The sequence below is a fragment of the Rhamphochromis sp. 'chilingali' genome (genome assembly GCF_963969265.1).
Source record: "Rhamphochromis sp. 'chilingali' genome assembly, chromosome: 10".
In the NCBI taxonomy this organism is placed as follows: Eukaryota; Metazoa; Chordata; class Actinopteri; order Cichliformes; family Cichlidae; genus Rhamphochromis; species Rhamphochromis sp. 'chilingali'.
Window position 1 is genome coordinate 37,744,627 of NC_137937.1, and position 16,957 is coordinate 37,761,583.

The following is a 16,957-nucleotide window of genomic DNA, read 5'->3' on the forward strand; positions in this document are numbered from 1 at the left end:
ATGGCTGAGTTAATGCAACATCGAAGCAGCTGGAATCCACAGCTGTGTGTGTTCATGGAGCTGCATGTTCACCTGCTGGACGTCACTACCTGACACGTTTAACTGTCTTCAGAACATTGCAGAGGCCTTACTGACAGTATTTGGCTCTAATATCTGTGTGAGCAGATTTTCTCTCACATGAGTCCTCAGGTAGCCTCTGAATGCTGGACACTCGGAGACCAGAGATCACATTAACATGTGTGTCTCTGTGTTAACAAACATGCCATATTGGCCCAGTTTATTTTTCTTATCATTGTCGTGAGGAGACCATAAATAGCATTTGTATTTTCTGTTGTACAGTTCATTTGCTTTATGGATAAAAAGTGTCTTTTGTTTCCAAATAGCTGATAACTATTCACTGACAGCTGCCAACATCTGTGAACAAATGATTCTATAAAGTTGTTCTATATAGTGTGTAACTGTTCATATAGAGCGTTATTAAATTTATTGCTAATGCAATCATATGGCACACTGACCTCTGAGGAAATTTTAGATGCACTCGTCATCAGAGAGGTTGCCGACCCCTGCTCTAGTTTTTAGGAAATGTCCATTTTCACATGTCTGACAAAGAAAAAGCTCCAGCACCATGAAGCAGCAGTAGGGTCATTTTGGGCGGGGACAGTAGCACGCCTTATTGAATGTCCCTCCACCTGCTGCCAGGTTGCAGACGTTAGGATGTCATCAGTGGAAGCCTGGGGAGCATGACTACCACTGCATCTGTAATCACACCAGCAGAAAACAAGCTTATCAATCTCCACTGAAAACATTAGTTTACAGTATAAGTTGTGGCAAGTAGTCTTTTTCCCTAAAGTCTTAGCATGACTTCTTTTGTTAAAATAGTTTTTGATCACAGCATTGCTTTCTGGCTTCAGTTAGTTTTAAATATGTCTTAAACAGGAGTAATGTCTTTGCTGAATCTGGCTGAGAGACTTCTTCTGTGTTCAGTATTCTCATAAAAATGAGGACAAAGAGGGAATTTAACTTTTCATTAAGCTCCCCTCCAAGGTATGGAGGCCTATCACGGGCTGGGATGGTCCATTTCATAAAGTAAATCTGTTGGGCATCTTTCGTCGCCTTTAGACAATAATTCTGATGGCAAAACCCCCAAAAAACCTTTTCATTAAGCTACCAAGCCCAACACGGAGGTCGCTGTAGGCTGCTCTTGCTCTGACAAAACGCAACTGCATGTTGTGTGTATTTGCGTGTCTTCATCATCATCATCACCTTTATTTATAAAGCACTTTAAAACAACCACAGCTGACACAAAGTGCTGTACATTGGAACTGTAAAATAAAATTACATGAGATATAAATAAAAACCAAATAAAAGAGTGAAATCATTAATTAAATAACTACTTCAATTAAAAGAGAAACTGAGTCTCACTGAGGTTAAAAGCCAAGGAATAAAAGTGGGTTTTAAGATGTGATTTAAAAGTGGACAGTGAAGGCGCCTCTCTAACATGCATGGGCAAATTATTCCATAATTTAGGAGCCACATAGAGAAGGCCCCGCCCCCTCTGAGCTTCCTCCAGGAGCAGCTGGTCAGCTGACCTGAGAGACCGACAGGGTGTGTGGGGATGAAGAAGCTCAGAGAGGTAGGACGGGGCAAGACTGAAGGCATTTAACTCATTCACTGCCAGCCATTGGCAGTGAATGAGTTAAACCCATTGACTCATTCACTGCCATTGACGGCTATAGACGTCAATGGCAGTGAATGAGTTAAAAACAAACATGAGAATTTTAACATGAACTCTAAAAGACACAGGCAGCCAGTGCAGAGAGGCCAGCACGAGGTTATATGCTCTCTTTTACGAGTTCCTGTTAGGAGTCGTGCAGCCGCATTTTGAACCAGCTGCAGACGTGAGAGCAACGACTGACTGACCCCCACATAAAGTGCGTTACAGTCGTCCAGGCGGGAAGAAATAAAAGCATGGATCACTGCTTCAAGGTGCTGCCTCGAAAGAAAAGATTTTACTCGTGCCAGTCGCCTTAAATGATAAAAACTGGACTTCACTGCTCTGATTTGGTTGTTCAATTTAAAACCAAGGTCAGTAACAACAGGTTTAAAATAGACTTCCAGGGATCCTAAAACAACAGAGGAGGACTCATCAGGGCCTTGTTGCACTGCATTGAACCAAACTGCAGAAAACTACAAACACAGAAATGTATGAAGGTAAGTGACCTCTTAAATTAAAGTGCAAATGAATCCTAAGATGATGGTTACCACAGCAACAGTAACTGTTAACAGAAAGAGCAGCTCAACAGCAGGCAGGTGCAGGTGAAAGCTAACTAACAGTGTGAAGCAGCAGCTACAGGATCTGCTGCATGGTTTCATCATCTGTGATAAGAAATCAAATCTCTTAGGAGTGTGAGCAGGTCGTTTCCTCACAGGTTCACAGAGCTTGTTGTCAGCAGGGCAGATAAAACAGCACCGAGCCTCTACAGGGGGAATCCGGATTTGAACCGGAGACCTCTTGAGCTGCAGTCAAACGCTCTACCACTGAGCTATACCCCCTCTGCTTGTGCTTTCAGGCAGAATCAGGCCTCTCTGAACAGTGCAGTAAAAGCAGAGCTCAGGTCAGCCGGCTGGAGGCGGAGCTTCAACAGGAGAGGAGGAGGAGGAGCAGGATGAAGAACATCATTCAGGAAGCTGCTGTTGCTCTCAGACAAGCACTGATGGTAAGATGACAGCGACATCATTTCAAAGTAAAAGTCTGAAACCTTCAGCTAACACAGAACACACGAGGTATTCGCCTCATCAACGTTTTATGTTTTAGAATACAGAAATGGAAAAAAGAGATTTGTGACAAGGTGGAATTTATCTGTAAAACACAAAGTTGTTGCAAGAAAACTGAATTCATTTTATTTGTCTGTCGATGACGATGGTTCCATGCTCCAGTGAAGAAGGTGAGGTCTTTATCTCAGCCAATCAGACTGTTTCAGTCTTGTTTTCACCTGCAGCAGGACTCAGAGGTGGACCAGTGGAAGCAGCTGATGCAGAGGATGCTGGTGCTTTTAAGCAGAGACGGATTTGCCAGCTCCGCTGCTGACAGCAGCAAAGTGAACGAGCTGCAGACGGCTGACTCTGCAGCAGCCCGGTAATAAAATCAGTGCTCGCTAAGATGGTCTGCAAATACCTGACAGGTTGATGACTGACAGAAATCCTGCATCTTTATCGTCTGTGTAGAACAAGGAGTCTGGATCCAGATTGGAGTTTCCAGTTCCAGCTGGCCCGCTACAGGCCGGGAGATCTGGGTTTTGTGCCTCGCCCCGCGCTGAAACACAAAAACGTGCTCCCCAGGATGGAAGCTGGCTCCAGCAGGTTTGTGAGGAGCTCAGAGCTCAGCTTCAGGGCCTGCAGGGGGATGTCTGATCACAGCTACAGCTGCAGTTATTATATGATATAGCTGTTTACAACTAACATTTAAACTCTCCATTCCTTCATCAGTTTAGATATCAGGCAGACAACATCCTCCTATTTAAGTAGTTCAGTTCATAGACTGTTTGTGAAAGAGGGACAGAGCCTCAGTGTTGGTGTTGTAGCCTTCACTGTGTTAAAGCAATGAGAGGTTGTTGTGCTGACTTATCTTCTCCCCACAGCAAACTGCATCCATAAACTGTTGAACAAACAGAAACACGTAATCTGAGCATCACACTGATAAATATTAAAGAAAAGCAGGTTGTTCCAAATGGCACAATCATGGAGGCGTAGCAGGGCGACTGGTGTCAGCATCCACCTGTCAGTGAAGCCTCATCAAAATAAACTAGTTATTAAAAACATGTTTTAAATGCCGTAAAGTTGAGACTGACTCAGTGATGGAGAGAGGTGGCCACTGAAGCAGTTTGACATTGCTGCTCTGGAGCTTTCCCTTTGTTAGCTTTAAGTGTTTTATGTCACCTGACTTTCTTCTTCTTCTGTTTTTCTTATATCCAGGAAACCGTCGAGTCTGAAGGCGGACAGCTCTGTGAAGCTCACCGATCCAGCTGTGACCTCCAAACAGAACAAACTCAAGTGACAGTAACTAAACTCATCTCCTAAAAACTGTTGATTATGTTGCAGTTCAGTCTGACATCGACTGAGACTCCTGTGAGCTCAGCCTGTCACAGTAAAGGTGACGCCTCTGTAACAAACTCTAATAATGTTCCTGCTGTGATGAAAACAGCTTGTCTGTTATTGTGCAGTGAAACAGGAAACATGTTATAAATGTTGTTTATCACAGTCTTCATGATTCTGCTTGGCTGTTGTTACAGAATGCTGAAAGTTACTGAGTGAAGATCAGCACTTTGGGTTCTGGGCAGCTGCAGCACACACTCCTCAGCATTTCATAGATTTGCATATTGAGACAATCCGGTTGTTCAGTGATGACGCGACGAATCCTACTTCCGGGTCTAAAGTAGTCTGCGTTTAATATGGCTTTTGTGCTGTTAACATGTTTAATGTTATGTATTTTCTTCTCAAAAAGCTCCTAAAACAGTCGGTGATCCCTGTTGACCTCCCTCGGCTTTTATTACCACTAATCATTTATTTAAGCTCAGTTTTTAAAACCTTAGGATGTAACTACAGCCCAGCCCATGCAGCAGTATATGAATGACTAACCTCGTATTGTGGATGGATTATCTCAGTTGTTCTCCTGGCTGAAGTTTGGTCCTTTTACAGCATCCTGCCATGCGATTACATTTGTTCCTGACCACCGAGAACACTCACGGTAACTTTTATCGAGTGGAAAAAAAGTTAGCTTGTTTATATTATGCTAACATAGCTGTGTCGCTAGCGGTCACGTAGCACATCATTATATACCAGCTAGCCAAACTTCAGTAACCCTGCAAACGTCACTGCTGTTTAGTTTTCTGTCTTGGAAGTGATAACAGAGCTGTACGTTTTAATTTGTTTCCAAAACCCCGCAGTCAGGACATGCTATATTGTATTTAGATAGAAGCTAGCGAGCTAACTTCCTGCTAACTTCTAACTCCGTTAAATGTCATAAATTCCATTTTCATGGATGCCTGGATGTTAAACTCAATTTTTACACCTGGTAGAGCAGAACGCTGATCATTTTATTAAAGATGAAAGACTTTAGACAGTTTTTCAACTCTCAGTAATGCCATAGTGATCGTTTGATATATGGACCTGCAGCGGAGTTTAGACCCAGACACGGCTAGTGACGTCAGACTGAACAACCGGATAGATGAAAGTACCAACGATCATCTCTACAGCAGAGAGACTGGAGGGCACACTGAGAATTGAACCAGAGACCTCTTGATCTGCAGTCAAACGCTCTGCCACTGAGCTACACCCCCATGTGGTGGAATTTAATCATCGGCTGCACAGCATGTGACAAAAAAACTGAATTAAAAAAAATAAAGTGGCAGAATCAGGTTTTAGGTATCAGCCAGAGTCAGAACATCTAAAACCTGCTGGCCCTTGATCATATTAACCTGGGTCATGAAGTCTCTTCATTTATTGTGTTTATCTCCCAAAGCTGGAAAACTCCAGCAGGTACGAGTTGTTGAACACATCAAACATGTAACCGTCAGCTTATGGTCAGAAACACCAGAACGGTTTAAACTCAGTAAAACAAAATGACCAAAATCTTAAAGTAAAAAGAACTTTTTGAAGCAGAATTTGCACGTGGTCACTTTGTTTCTTCTGCTCTGCGATTGGCTCGTTCTCGTTTTGATCCTGGTGGATAAACCTTGGCGAGTTGGCGGCATCTTGAAAGCTGCTTTTCTAAATTAAAGCTGATATTTTTTGTTCTGATTTGAATCGACCCCTGTGCACATGCTTTTTACGTAATGCTGTTTTTCTTTATGATGAAATAAAATATGTACAAATGAAACAGTTGTCGCCATTTTTGGGCAACAACCCAGAAATGTTTGAACAAAGAGCCTCCAGACACCCCGGAATCAATGAAAATAGTTCAGGACATTTCTGAAATCAGAATACTTTATTAATCCCAAAGGAAATTAGGGATCGACTGATCGCCAAACTATAACTTTAAGGCTGCACTGCACAAATATCTCACTGTGACATTGTCTCTGCATGAACGAGCGCTGGACTCCTCAAACAGAAAAGCTTCTCGGTGCTGGACAGTGACAGCACCCACCAGAAGAGGTCAGACACTCAAGCCAGTCATGAAGTCCGTTGCAGGCACGTGCAGAGGGGGGGCTAGAGGGGCTTGAGCACCCGCCCCTTTCCTGATGGGTGCCCAAAGAGCCCTTTTGTTGAGGCAACTTTTTAAAAAAAATTATTATTATTATTATTATTTTTAATGTGTGCGTGCGGAGTCCTGTCTGTGCCCCTCAACAATAATATTTAACTATTAATCACAGTTTTGCTAAATAAAAGGATCTGGCTTGCATCAGTCACATGATCACATTTAACCAATGATCGCCCTTGACGGCAGAACGCGCTGGTTACGAGCCGGGAACGAGCTCACAAAGAGCACGCGCATTTTTAGCGGTCCGGAGCTGTAGGAGAAACACAAGTTAACTCAGAGACACAGACTGATGCGACACAACCAGTAAGTAGGTGCACAGCGTACACTGTAGTGTGTAGCACCCAGGAGTATTAGCTTATTATGTACACGTTGGTAAGTTGTCTTGTTGCAACTGACGAACTGAAACAAACGAGCGTGCTGTGTGTGCAACAGCGCGACAAACATTACCTGTGCTTTTATTAACTGCACAGGTAGTGCTGGTCACAGCTGCTGGCTACCTGTGTAAGGCTGTCATGGGTCTGTAGCTCTGTCACCGTTTTAGGGAACATATTTAGTTTTAAAGTATTTAGAACATAGTTTTAAAGTAAGTTTCCGGGCTTTTCCTGCCTTTCTGGAGGGATTATATTTCACTAAAAACGATCTAATATGCATGTCCACATAATTATGCATTATTATAATTATAATATGTTAAAAAACACAAGCTGTATTTTAAAGAACATACATTAAGAAGCAGATTATATTAGATTTATATTTTAAATAAGACAAAAGTTGGACTTTACAGCAGTAAAATGATTGTATCTCTACAGTTTAAACATGTAAGAAGCTTTGCCTCTGCACAGAGTGGATAGTGAAACAAATGGAATCATCATAAATACATTATTTCATATTTATTACTTCCCCCTCCTCTTTGCTTTATTATTGTAGCTCTAGTAATAAATAATAATGTAAGGATTCTGGATCAGCACCATGATGCCCATAGTATATACAGTATTCTGAAGAAGGTCTAAAATGTCACTGTGTGTGCATGTGTTTGTTTTATGTACATGGATTTTTTTAAATGATTACTCATGATATAACATTGTCCAGACATGCCTGGTAAGGACATGAGGAGGAAACAGCAGGAGCTGTGTGAGGCTACTGTTAGATTTGTATTGTTGATTGTCATTTATGCTTAGAAATATTTACTTATATATGCTTAGAGTTTTGTAATTAGTTGTAGATTGGTAGAGGTTTTGAACCTTGATAGTCTGCAAACTTTGTGTGTATTAGACAGCACTTTGGGAGCATGAGAGGTCATACCGTGTCTTATTGTTTTATGGTAGGATTAACGTAGCTACGTCTGTTCTAGTCTAAGTGCTCTTTGTTTAGATGAACTGCAGGACTTCGTTTAGATGAACTGCAGGACTTCCTCACCGTGTTATCTAGGATGAACCATCTAGGGTGAGGGGGAGGCTACCCTCTTCCTGACCAAGGATGTTTAACCCTTTGATCAGCAACACACACACACACACACACACACACACACACACACACACACACACAGGCAAGGTACTCTTTGTTTGTATGTAGACGTCGTATGTTAATGAACCTATGCATATTCATGTAACCTCAATAAAAGGGCAGTGTTACAGGAGGACGGACGAGACCAACTGGAGTCAAGCGGTTGTCCGGTTCTCTCCCGTGCACGAGTAACATGAAGAACTTTGCCTATTTGTGTCTTGCTTAGCAGTGTAATTATATTGTCTTAACGTTCCAGCGAATAGGTTTATGCTACAAACCTAACAGCTACTAAAGGCAGTGCTATAACATTTTTCTGTCATCATTTTATTATAGATTAAGTGCAGGAGTTGTTAGGTGTGGATAATTAGATTATAGTTTATTGCAATAGCAAGTTGTGCCTTGTTCTCAGATAGACAGCAAGTGGAGAGTGATATATGAAATGATGGGATGGAAGGAAGAAGAGAAGCAAAGAGTGATTCACAGGCAGAGCCTAAATTATTTCTCACAGTTTGTTGTTGCCTAATGGTTCCAAGCGCTGTCACCAATCTTTGCATTTTGTTATTATCTCATGACACTTGTTTAATCAGCTACCATCTCTCCTGTGGACTTTTTAATGTCTACAGTCTCAGACCAACACAGCCCTGCCCTTCCCATATTAGATTCTTGATGAATGTGTGTTGTTGTTATTCAGCCTGGTTCAATGTGCCCCTTTTTAACTTTGAGCACCGCCCCTTTAAACCTCTCTGCACGGCCCTGGTCCGTTGGTTCGGTCAGATACGTTCACACCAGCGTCCTGCTGGAGGTCATTTTGCTCTGGCTGTGCTCAGCCTGTTCCTCTTTGCACCAAGGAGCACTTACTGGTCCCACCGATGGGTTATAGTCCTGTCCAGGTCTCCTGGAACGAGCTCCTTTTGTTTGCAGCAGTGGATTTGTTTTGGAGGAGCCAGACTTTAATTTTTAAAGTGGTCTTGAGCAACACTTCTGCAGCTTTCTGAAAGTCTTCAGGGTTTTTCTTTGGACTGTGTGATTTTTCCTCTCTAGTCCTGATACCTGAGGATCTTTAAAAAAAAAAAAGAAAAAAAAAAAAGAACCACTGACGTATGAATCAATTAATCTCAGTATTTCCCCAGTTTTCTTGTAAAAGAGAAAAAAAGGTTCGTCTCAAGACTTGTTTTTATGCCTTTTACTCCAACACTGACCTCCCTGCTGCTCATGAACCACGGTTTTGTTCACAGGTCAGTTTCTTCATTAACTGGTATGAAACCGTTCTGCAGAAACGTCGAGCGGTGAGAACAAACCCGACACGTCTGGATTCTTTAATTGGTGTTTATTGTTACATGGTAAAGTTTAAGGCACTTCAAATCTCTCGTGAGCATGAAAGTCAGTACCTTGATGAAAACTAGAGAACTTATTTTACACAGAAGGAAACTGGAGTCAAACGACCACCGTATGTACAACGTAATACATCTCTGCATTAAAAACTATACTCTGATAAATATATAACCTCGTGGATTGTTAAGTAGTAAAAGGAAATATTCAAAATACTGTGATTCTTCTTTTTAAATAGATACAAATCATTTGTATAAAAGTAAAACTTCTCCAGTTTAGCTCACGCCGACGTGACACCGGGATGTCGAGGCCAGCGGTATGTACAGGATGGCCGGATCGCGCTCCATCTCTGACGCTCGCAAACATAATTAAAAATAAAATCAAATGACGAGGGTTTGGTGCTCTTTATGATCAACACTGAGCATCAAGTAAAAAAAAAAAAAAAAAAAAGGCATATTTTAGTTTAAAGGTTGGTCTGAACTCCAGAGTTTGTGACTTTGGACACGTTTCAGCCAGTCTGTGAAGCACCAGCTGCTTACATTCATATTCAAAGGGCACTTTGGGCTCATCGTGGAGGCAAATGTGCACATAGATCAAAGAAAATCCAGAAATCTCATTGGTTGGTTGGGGAAATCCAGCGATGGGTAAGGCGTCGTGCATGAGAACCAATAGCAGCGCAGGGTTTGTGGGCAGAGGAGAGGCTGGGTTTAATCAAACATGCCCCTCCGGGTCGGACTCGGGGACGTTTTTCTGCCGAGTCGAGGCGTTCCCTAAACACACACACACACACACACACACACACACGATTATTAGGAAGGAGGTTCTGAAATGTGTGACGAAGCTTCCATGATTTGGTGCAACATTAAAATAGCGACTCACTGGTGACTGGGCTTTGGAGAAGTTGACGTGAGCATAAAGCAGCACTGCGATGTCCTTGTGTCCTGCTTCCAGAGCTATGGACAGAGCGCTGCTCTCATCCTGGTGGAGCAAACAAAATAAGTCAGCATGACCAAAAGAACAGCAGCTACACACCTGCAGTGCTTCTCTAATGTTAGAAACCAGTGGGTCCAACATTACAGCAACAAAGTTCTTCTACACAACTCACACTGTCGCTGAGCGTGGCGTCACAGCCCGGCCGGGCCAGCAGCAGCTTGACGATCTCGACGTGGCCGTGCTCGCTGGCGCACATGAGCGCCGTCGAGCCCTCGTCGTCCTGGATGTTGACGTCGGCGCCGTGAGCCAGCAGAGCTCGAACCATGTCCATCCTGCCGTGACTGACCGCCAGCATCAGCCCCGTCTGGCCGGCCTGCGGCGGGGACAAAAGCACGGTGAGCAAACCCGACGCTTCCGGCCTCCACGCCGACGCGTTCGTGCAAATATCAACTCTGAACTAAAACGGTTTCATTAAATGGAGAGCTCTGATCACACAGCTGCCGTTTTCAATGAAGCCACACAAACATCCACAGTATCACAGCACAGCCAGTACAACTGTACGGTGGGCGGAGCCTGGGTGAAGCAACGATGCATGGTTCAGGTAAAGAAGGAACAATCATCCAGATGATTGATGTTACTGTTTATTCATGATCACAGGATGCAAACAATCCTTTTCTATATTTCAACATGTTTGAAAACTCTCCTAGAGGCAGTTCGACGTTGGTTTGTGTTCATCACAGCACACATTGTGCCACAAACACACCGAGTGGCACCAGGTCAAAATCTCTCCAGCAGCTCTGAGAAGCTTTGTCTGGAAGCAGTCCACGCTAACGGGTCGTGTTCCCGCTGCATCGTTCCCAAACACGACTCCAGATCAAATGTTCAGTATTTCACAAACTTAAATTTGTCTCACTTAATAAACTGATCCGTAAGGCCAGCAATGTTGTGGGGATGGAGCTGGACTCCCTCAAGGTGGTGTCGGAGAGGCGGATGCTGTCCAAGATAAAGACAATGTTGGATAACACCTCCCACCCACTCCATGACATGCTGGTCAGTCACAGGAGCTCGTTCAGTGAGAGACTGAGATTACCCATGATGCACCACTGAACGACACAGGAAATCATTCCTGCCTGTGGCTCCCTGTACAACGCATCCACTTAACACACTGTTTGCTGCTACAGCTACACATGTTTCTTTTCCAAATATTTATTTATGAGTGACTTATGTATGTATGTATGTATGTATATATGTATGTATGTATGTATGTGTATATATTGTACTATTCTTAGTTAGCGTATTGTCTGTCTTGTCTTAATGTTGGTTTAAAATGGAGCACTGTAACAAAAAATAATTTCCCCCAGGGATCAATAAAGTATTCTGATTCTGATTCTTTCAAAAATCCAGGCTTTACCCTTCTCCACCACACGGTGTCACTAAAGTGCAATTTTCCCACTTCAGCAGCTCCAGAGGTTTAAACTAAACTCTGTTTAAACTTCTGCAGGCAGTCGTTCATCGACTCATGTTTAGCTTCATTTGTGCATTTCTGATTTTTTCAGTAACGTTCCCGTTTCTGCTCCGTCCATCGTGCACGTTTCATTTCTGCTTTTGCTTCGTTTGCTTTTTAGGTCGCAGAGCGACTCTGCTCTTGTCTGGCCATCGTGACCTTCGTATTACTGCTGCGACCTTTTGACCTCCTCTCACTGACCTGACTGGCGCGTGCGTTGACGTCACCCTTGCCGAAGAGCTCCTCCACAATACGCATGTCCCTGGGCGTCTCCACGGCTGCGAGCGCGGCGAGCATGATGGGGGTGTATCCCGCCTTGTTCTGCTGGTTCACATTACACACGTCTGAAACACACACCAACACAGACAGTTTAAAACTTCCAGAAGGTTGGACAAAGACATTTTTGTCAGTGGTGGGTTGGGGGGGGTCAGCTTGGACACTGACTCGTCACCGTCAGTCAACGACGTCACAGACGTGTCAGCACGTGACGCGTCTGTCAGTCGCTTCTCCTCGTGAATAAACAAAAAGGAAACACTCGTGTCGTACCGTCTGCTCCTCCTCACACTCTCTACAAGCTGAACACGCCAACATGGAGGGGGAAGAAACCCGTCAGAGGCCGGATGGGAGCGAAGCGAGCGGAGGCCTCAGCTAGAACTGGGACGGACAAAGGCTGCAATGGGAGGAGGGGGCGGAGACGGCGTCACGGACACAAGGACACAAAAGGCAGAGGAGACAAAAGGCCTTCAGAGCAGCGAGTGGCAGCGACCTCATCACAGTCTATTGAGCCTCCGCGGAGCTCGCTGTGTGGGAGCGTCAGCGAGGACGAGAAAACTTTCCTGTCTTGGAGCCCAAATGTGAGCGTCCGTGTCGTCTACGTGTTCTTGGTGACATTTAACTCACACGTGCAGATTTCCTGCCCGAGCTTTAAAATATATTTTCTCACAGGAAGATATGGAAATGCAAACAGACCGTTTCTAGTCCTGCTGACTGGAAGTCATATTACTGCCACCACATTTAACCACTCTTTATTACAACTCTGAGTCCAAACAAGCCTCGAGCCTGAGAGGAAGGCGGAGGAGCTGGAGGAGCCCCCTCCTGCTGTGTGGAGACAGCACCAACCGAAGCAGTTTGTATCCTTGTATCCTCACTTTCAGTGTTTTCCTTCATCGTCTTCCAGCGTGAAGCCGTGTCCCGCCTGCATCTGTGGCTCTGCATCACGAGGTCACTCAGCTGCCTTTGTGTCAAACTATCAGATAATTATTTTGCTGTTAACAGCAGGAGCTGCGGGGACAGAGAGGGAGGATCCTCCTCGACTGTCAGGACGGAGGAAAAAGGAGGTGAAGCACGAGGAGAAACCAGGAAGACAAAAAGGTGAAATCTGACCATCGTGACATCTGAGACGTTTTATAGACAACAAATAAAGACTGCACGTCCCTCAACATGAACGTCTCACTGCTCTGTGCCCACATCAAGTTAAATAAAGTTTTTTTTAAGTTGAACTTCATCCTACCCGCAGCGCTCCACCAGTGAACGAGCCGAGGACTTACAGGATGGACAGACGGTCTGCTGTCTTCAGTTTTTACATTTAGAAAACAAACACAAACAAACAGTATAAATGGAGAAGAAGAAGCTGGAGGCGGGAGATGAAGCCCTCCCTCAGCAGCGCCTCTCCTGGGAGCCGATCGCTTCAAAGCCGCCTCGCACGAACGCAGCTCTCACCTGCATCCAGCAGCTTCTTCACCACCTGGAAGTTTGAGTGTGAAACGCTGTAGTGCAGCGCCGTGTTGCCGTTGCCGTCGGCCATGTTGACGATGTGGCGCAGCACAGCGGGAGAGAAGTCCGTGAAAGCTCCCAGGTAGTCCTCCACCATGGCCGCCACCGCCGCCTTCTGACTGGACACGCGGAACCACTCGTGCTGCACCGTGTTGAGACAGCCTCTCTGCACAGACAGGAAGTGACCATCAGCACGCCGACAGGCAAATTTAACTAAAGGCCCAGCTCTGGGTGCACAGTGGGCGTGTCACACTGAATCCACCGTGGTGACTGGTCAGCGCTGCGCTCCAAACCACGTTTCATGACATCATTTAACAAACAGCTGATCAGATTCCTCACCAGGTCTTTGTTGGTCACAGCCTTGGAGTCACTGAGGTGCGACTTGAGAACGTCGCATGCAGCCAGCATCTTCTCGCTCAGCTCGTACCTTTGAGTCGAGGTCAAACAGACGTCATTCTTCTAATAGCTTCAGCCTCATCCTAACACAACTGATCAAATTTACAGACAGAAAAATATCATCATGATTTCATCTTCTTTACTCGCCTCTCTCTCGTCTCCTGCTTCTCTGAACTTTCCTCGTCATCCTTCTTGTCCACGTCCTCTGCTCCCTCGGGCTGGAACTCCTCCCTCAGGCTCTGCCCCTCCACTTTCTGGTGTTCCTCCTTTCCTCCGTACCCCTCCTCCTCCTCCTCGTCCTCTTCGTCTGACCCAGAGGAGCTGCTGTCCTCTGAGCTGGAGTCGTCACTCGACGTAGTCTCGTATCTGCGCCACGAGGGGGCGACAGAGGTGCAGAAACAAAGATGTGAGTGCAGATCAGCAGCTCGGGTTTCATATTTGCGAACAACACTAACGAGCTCGTGAGGCTCGGCGTCGACGCAGCTGAGCAAACGTGAGCCCTGCCACCTTTGACCTCAGCCGGGACACAAACACTGAAAAACTCTCACGCTGCAAACTTCTGATTAAAAACATTTCTCACCCTCCGTTCACCCCGACGAACTGCAGGTTCTTCTTCGTGCCGTTGGAGTCGGCTCGGCCGTCTTTCTTCTTCATGATGGATTTCAGGGTGCTCTGCCCTGCAGGAGACGCAGAACATCGTAAACCAGAGCCGACAACATGACACGTAATCCAGAATCAACTTAAACTCATCTGATAAATCGAAAAGGCTGCTTTAAAACAGGGCTGTGTGTTTATCGTTAATAAAAAGCACCATGTAGGCGCGCTGTTATATCCAAACATGAATAGTTCATCGATACATAAAAAAGGAAACCCTTCATCATCACAATGTGACACAAAGTTCAACTTCAGGAAGCGATGAGGACGGAGCGAGGACGACGACAGAGCGACGACGACAGAGCAGCAACGAGGACGGAGCGACGACGATAGACGGAGCGACGGCACCGCCTGCGTCGTTTCCTCCTGTTGTCACTTTGATTTGCAGAATGCTTTTGTTTCCTGAGCCGACAGAATCACGTTTAACTGCCGTCATGTGATGATTGTGTGTTCACATATTTTTGAACACTGCAGATATTCAGACGTCACTTATGAACAAAGATACGTTCCTCGTCAGGACTTCATCTCAAACAGACCCTCGTCACTAAATGAATAAAGAATAAGATTAAATCAGATCTCTGACATCTTTAAGCTCCAGCTTCTATATTTCACCTCTGTTCATGAGCGCAGCGCCCCCTGTTGGAATCATGTTAAACAGCTGGACTATTTAGGCTCCCTTTTGTTTACAGCCGTGTGTGGCTGAGACAGTATTACAGGGCTGTGACAGACACACTTATCTGGAGTTTATGCATCATTAAAATAAGACCATTTATGTTTCCGTTATTTATAGTGTGTAAGGTGAGACTTTTCGGAGTGCAAAGTGTTTTTCCTTCGTCGTTTCCGTCTCTTTCCCATGTTTCATCACGATCCTCCTCATAAAATCATCCCTCCAACTCTCCTCCTGCATAATTAACACACCATGTAACTAAATAGCCCATTGAGCTGGTTACAAAGAGCCGATAACGCCTGAATGCTCCACTAAAAGTTCTGACATGATCGAGAGCTTTGGCAGAGACGAAAGCAGCCATTAAGTGTCCGTCTCATCTGTCCGTGAGGCGCTGGAAGCCGACTCAAAGCCCGAAGTATCTCAGTCATTTTAAGTAGAGGCCTCGAAAACCGAAATACCAGCAGAGCGAGCCAGAAACACTCAGCACATCTGCCAGGACTTGCCTCCACCGAGGGGCCTCCTTAACGCCGCGGGGAGAAACAGAGTTCATGCATCAGCATGCAGGAGCTGCATGTGTACACACAGGCGCGTGCGCTGCTCATTAGCAACAGAGTCGTTCAGCACGCTTCCCGTGTTTTGACAGCTGGGAGTGAGAGTGGCGCGAGCCGCTCGTCGGGCCGATGACGGCGCTCGTGGTGGCGTTTCACACGTCACCTGGCGTCTGCGCGAGGTAACCTCCTACAGTCAGCTCAGGTGAGGTAACGCACACCTTACAGCAGCCGGGTTGTGAAAGAAGCGTTTGAATGTTCTGCTGAGGGGCCGTCTCTACAGCCAGCAGACCACTGCCTAAACATCTGGTCAGATAACTTAGGAAAACATCTGCTTCACGCTCCAGAGCCTCGCTCTTACTGTTCTGGCGCTCTGCTTCTGCACAGGAACAGGAACTGAAGCTGAAACAGTGACTTCAGCTCGCAGTGTTTATAACCCTGATAAATGGACTCGGGGGCCGAAGAAGGCAAATAAGATGTGTTTGACTCTCAAACTGAGCAACAGAGTCCAAAAAGCACGAGCTGACAATCTGATTCATGTTCCTGGGTCACAGAGCATCAGACATCAGCCCGTCTGCTGTGGAGGAAAAACCTTTGAATCATGTTAAGGTTCAGCACTTGACCATAAGACGTAGCAGTCAGGTGGGTGTGGCTGCAGCACCAAAATAAAACTGATTGAGCTAAAAGCAGAAGCAACACAGATCTGGGAGTCTATGATACTCGAAACCACCTTCAGCCTCCAGACCTCCATCTCAGAACCTGCAACCTCCACAGTCAGGACAGGGGTACATTTACACTGTCAGAGGCGTGGCCTGGAGCACTTTTGGCTGTCCAATTAGGATGAAGCTGTAGTATTTTATCAGGAAGTTCATTAGAAATAACGAGCAGGCGTCTGTGGGACGCCTCAGAGTCTCTGGACTAGCCAGACTTGTTAGCATTAGCTCAAAACTACCCACAAAACAAACAGAAACTTCAAGATGTTGATTCCAACTACAGACGGCAGTGGCAGGTCCATCTTTTATATGCAGCTTGTAAACTGCAGCGCTCTTAAAATATTTAATATTGGAATAATAATAACAACAATGAGCTGTGTTGTTGCAGTCGCACCATGCAGCGCTGTAGACATCTGGAGGTCCATGCGGCTCTTCTGCTCGGCCGCACTGATCTGCTGCTGCGACGGCGTGTTCGCAGGCGTATCCGCTGCTGTGAGGTCAGGTGACTTCTCCACGTGCTTCGCCCCGACAGACGACAGCTGGAGCTGCTGACTGCTCTCTGACAAGGGGAACAAAAGAAAAGGTCAGGCAGGTTTAGACATTTTGAGCTCTGAACGTTCACTTTGTTACCGTCTGAAACGACAGAGCGCCACAGAGGCGAGGAGCGATTTGAGATCCAGTTTT

At 45.4% G+C, this 16,957-nt stretch overlaps 2 protein-coding genes across 4 annotated transcripts in view; one reads left to right on the plus strand and one right to left on the minus strand.

The window, feature by feature from the left end:
- The first annotated feature begins 1,859 nt into the window (after positions 1-1,859).
- On the plus strand, positions 1,860-4,384 carry LOC308404219 (cilia- and flagella-associated protein 157-like). The gene is made up of 6 exons (XM_080894150.1): positions 1,860-2,211; positions 2,571-2,717; positions 3,000-3,136; positions 3,226-3,360; positions 3,973-4,056; positions 4,290-4,384. The coding sequence occupies exons 1-5, from the start codon at positions 2,206-2,208 to the stop codon at positions 4,052-4,054; spliced, it is 507 nt and encodes a 168-aa protein (XP_080750276.1). The 5' UTR covers positions 1,860-2,205; the 3' UTR covers positions 4,055-4,056; positions 4,290-4,384.
- Positions 4,385-9,068: 4,684 nt separating this feature from the next.
- The window catches only part of kank1a (KN motif and ankyrin repeat domains 1a), a 54,006-nt gene continuing 46,117 nt past the window's right edge, over positions 9,069-16,957 (minus strand). For all 3 annotated transcript variants that reach the window (XM_080894106.1, XM_080894108.1, XM_080894107.1), the window contains exons 4-12: positions 16,668-16,832; positions 14,272-14,368; positions 13,839-14,057; positions 13,635-13,722; positions 13,242-13,461; positions 11,724-11,866; positions 10,191-10,391; positions 9,965-10,063; positions 9,069-9,855 (exon numbers count right to left, since the gene is read on the minus strand). In XM_080894106.1, the coding sequence (XP_080750232.1) occupies positions 9,793-9,855; positions 9,965-10,063; positions 10,191-10,391; positions 11,724-11,866; positions 13,242-13,461; positions 13,635-13,722; positions 13,839-14,057; positions 14,272-14,368; positions 16,668-16,832 (1,295 nt within the window). In that variant the 3' untranslated portion in view covers positions 9,069-9,792. The remainder of the gene's footprint in view (positions 9,856-9,964; positions 10,064-10,190; positions 10,392-11,723; positions 11,867-13,241; positions 13,462-13,634; positions 13,723-13,838; positions 14,058-14,271; positions 14,369-16,667; positions 16,833-16,957) is intronic.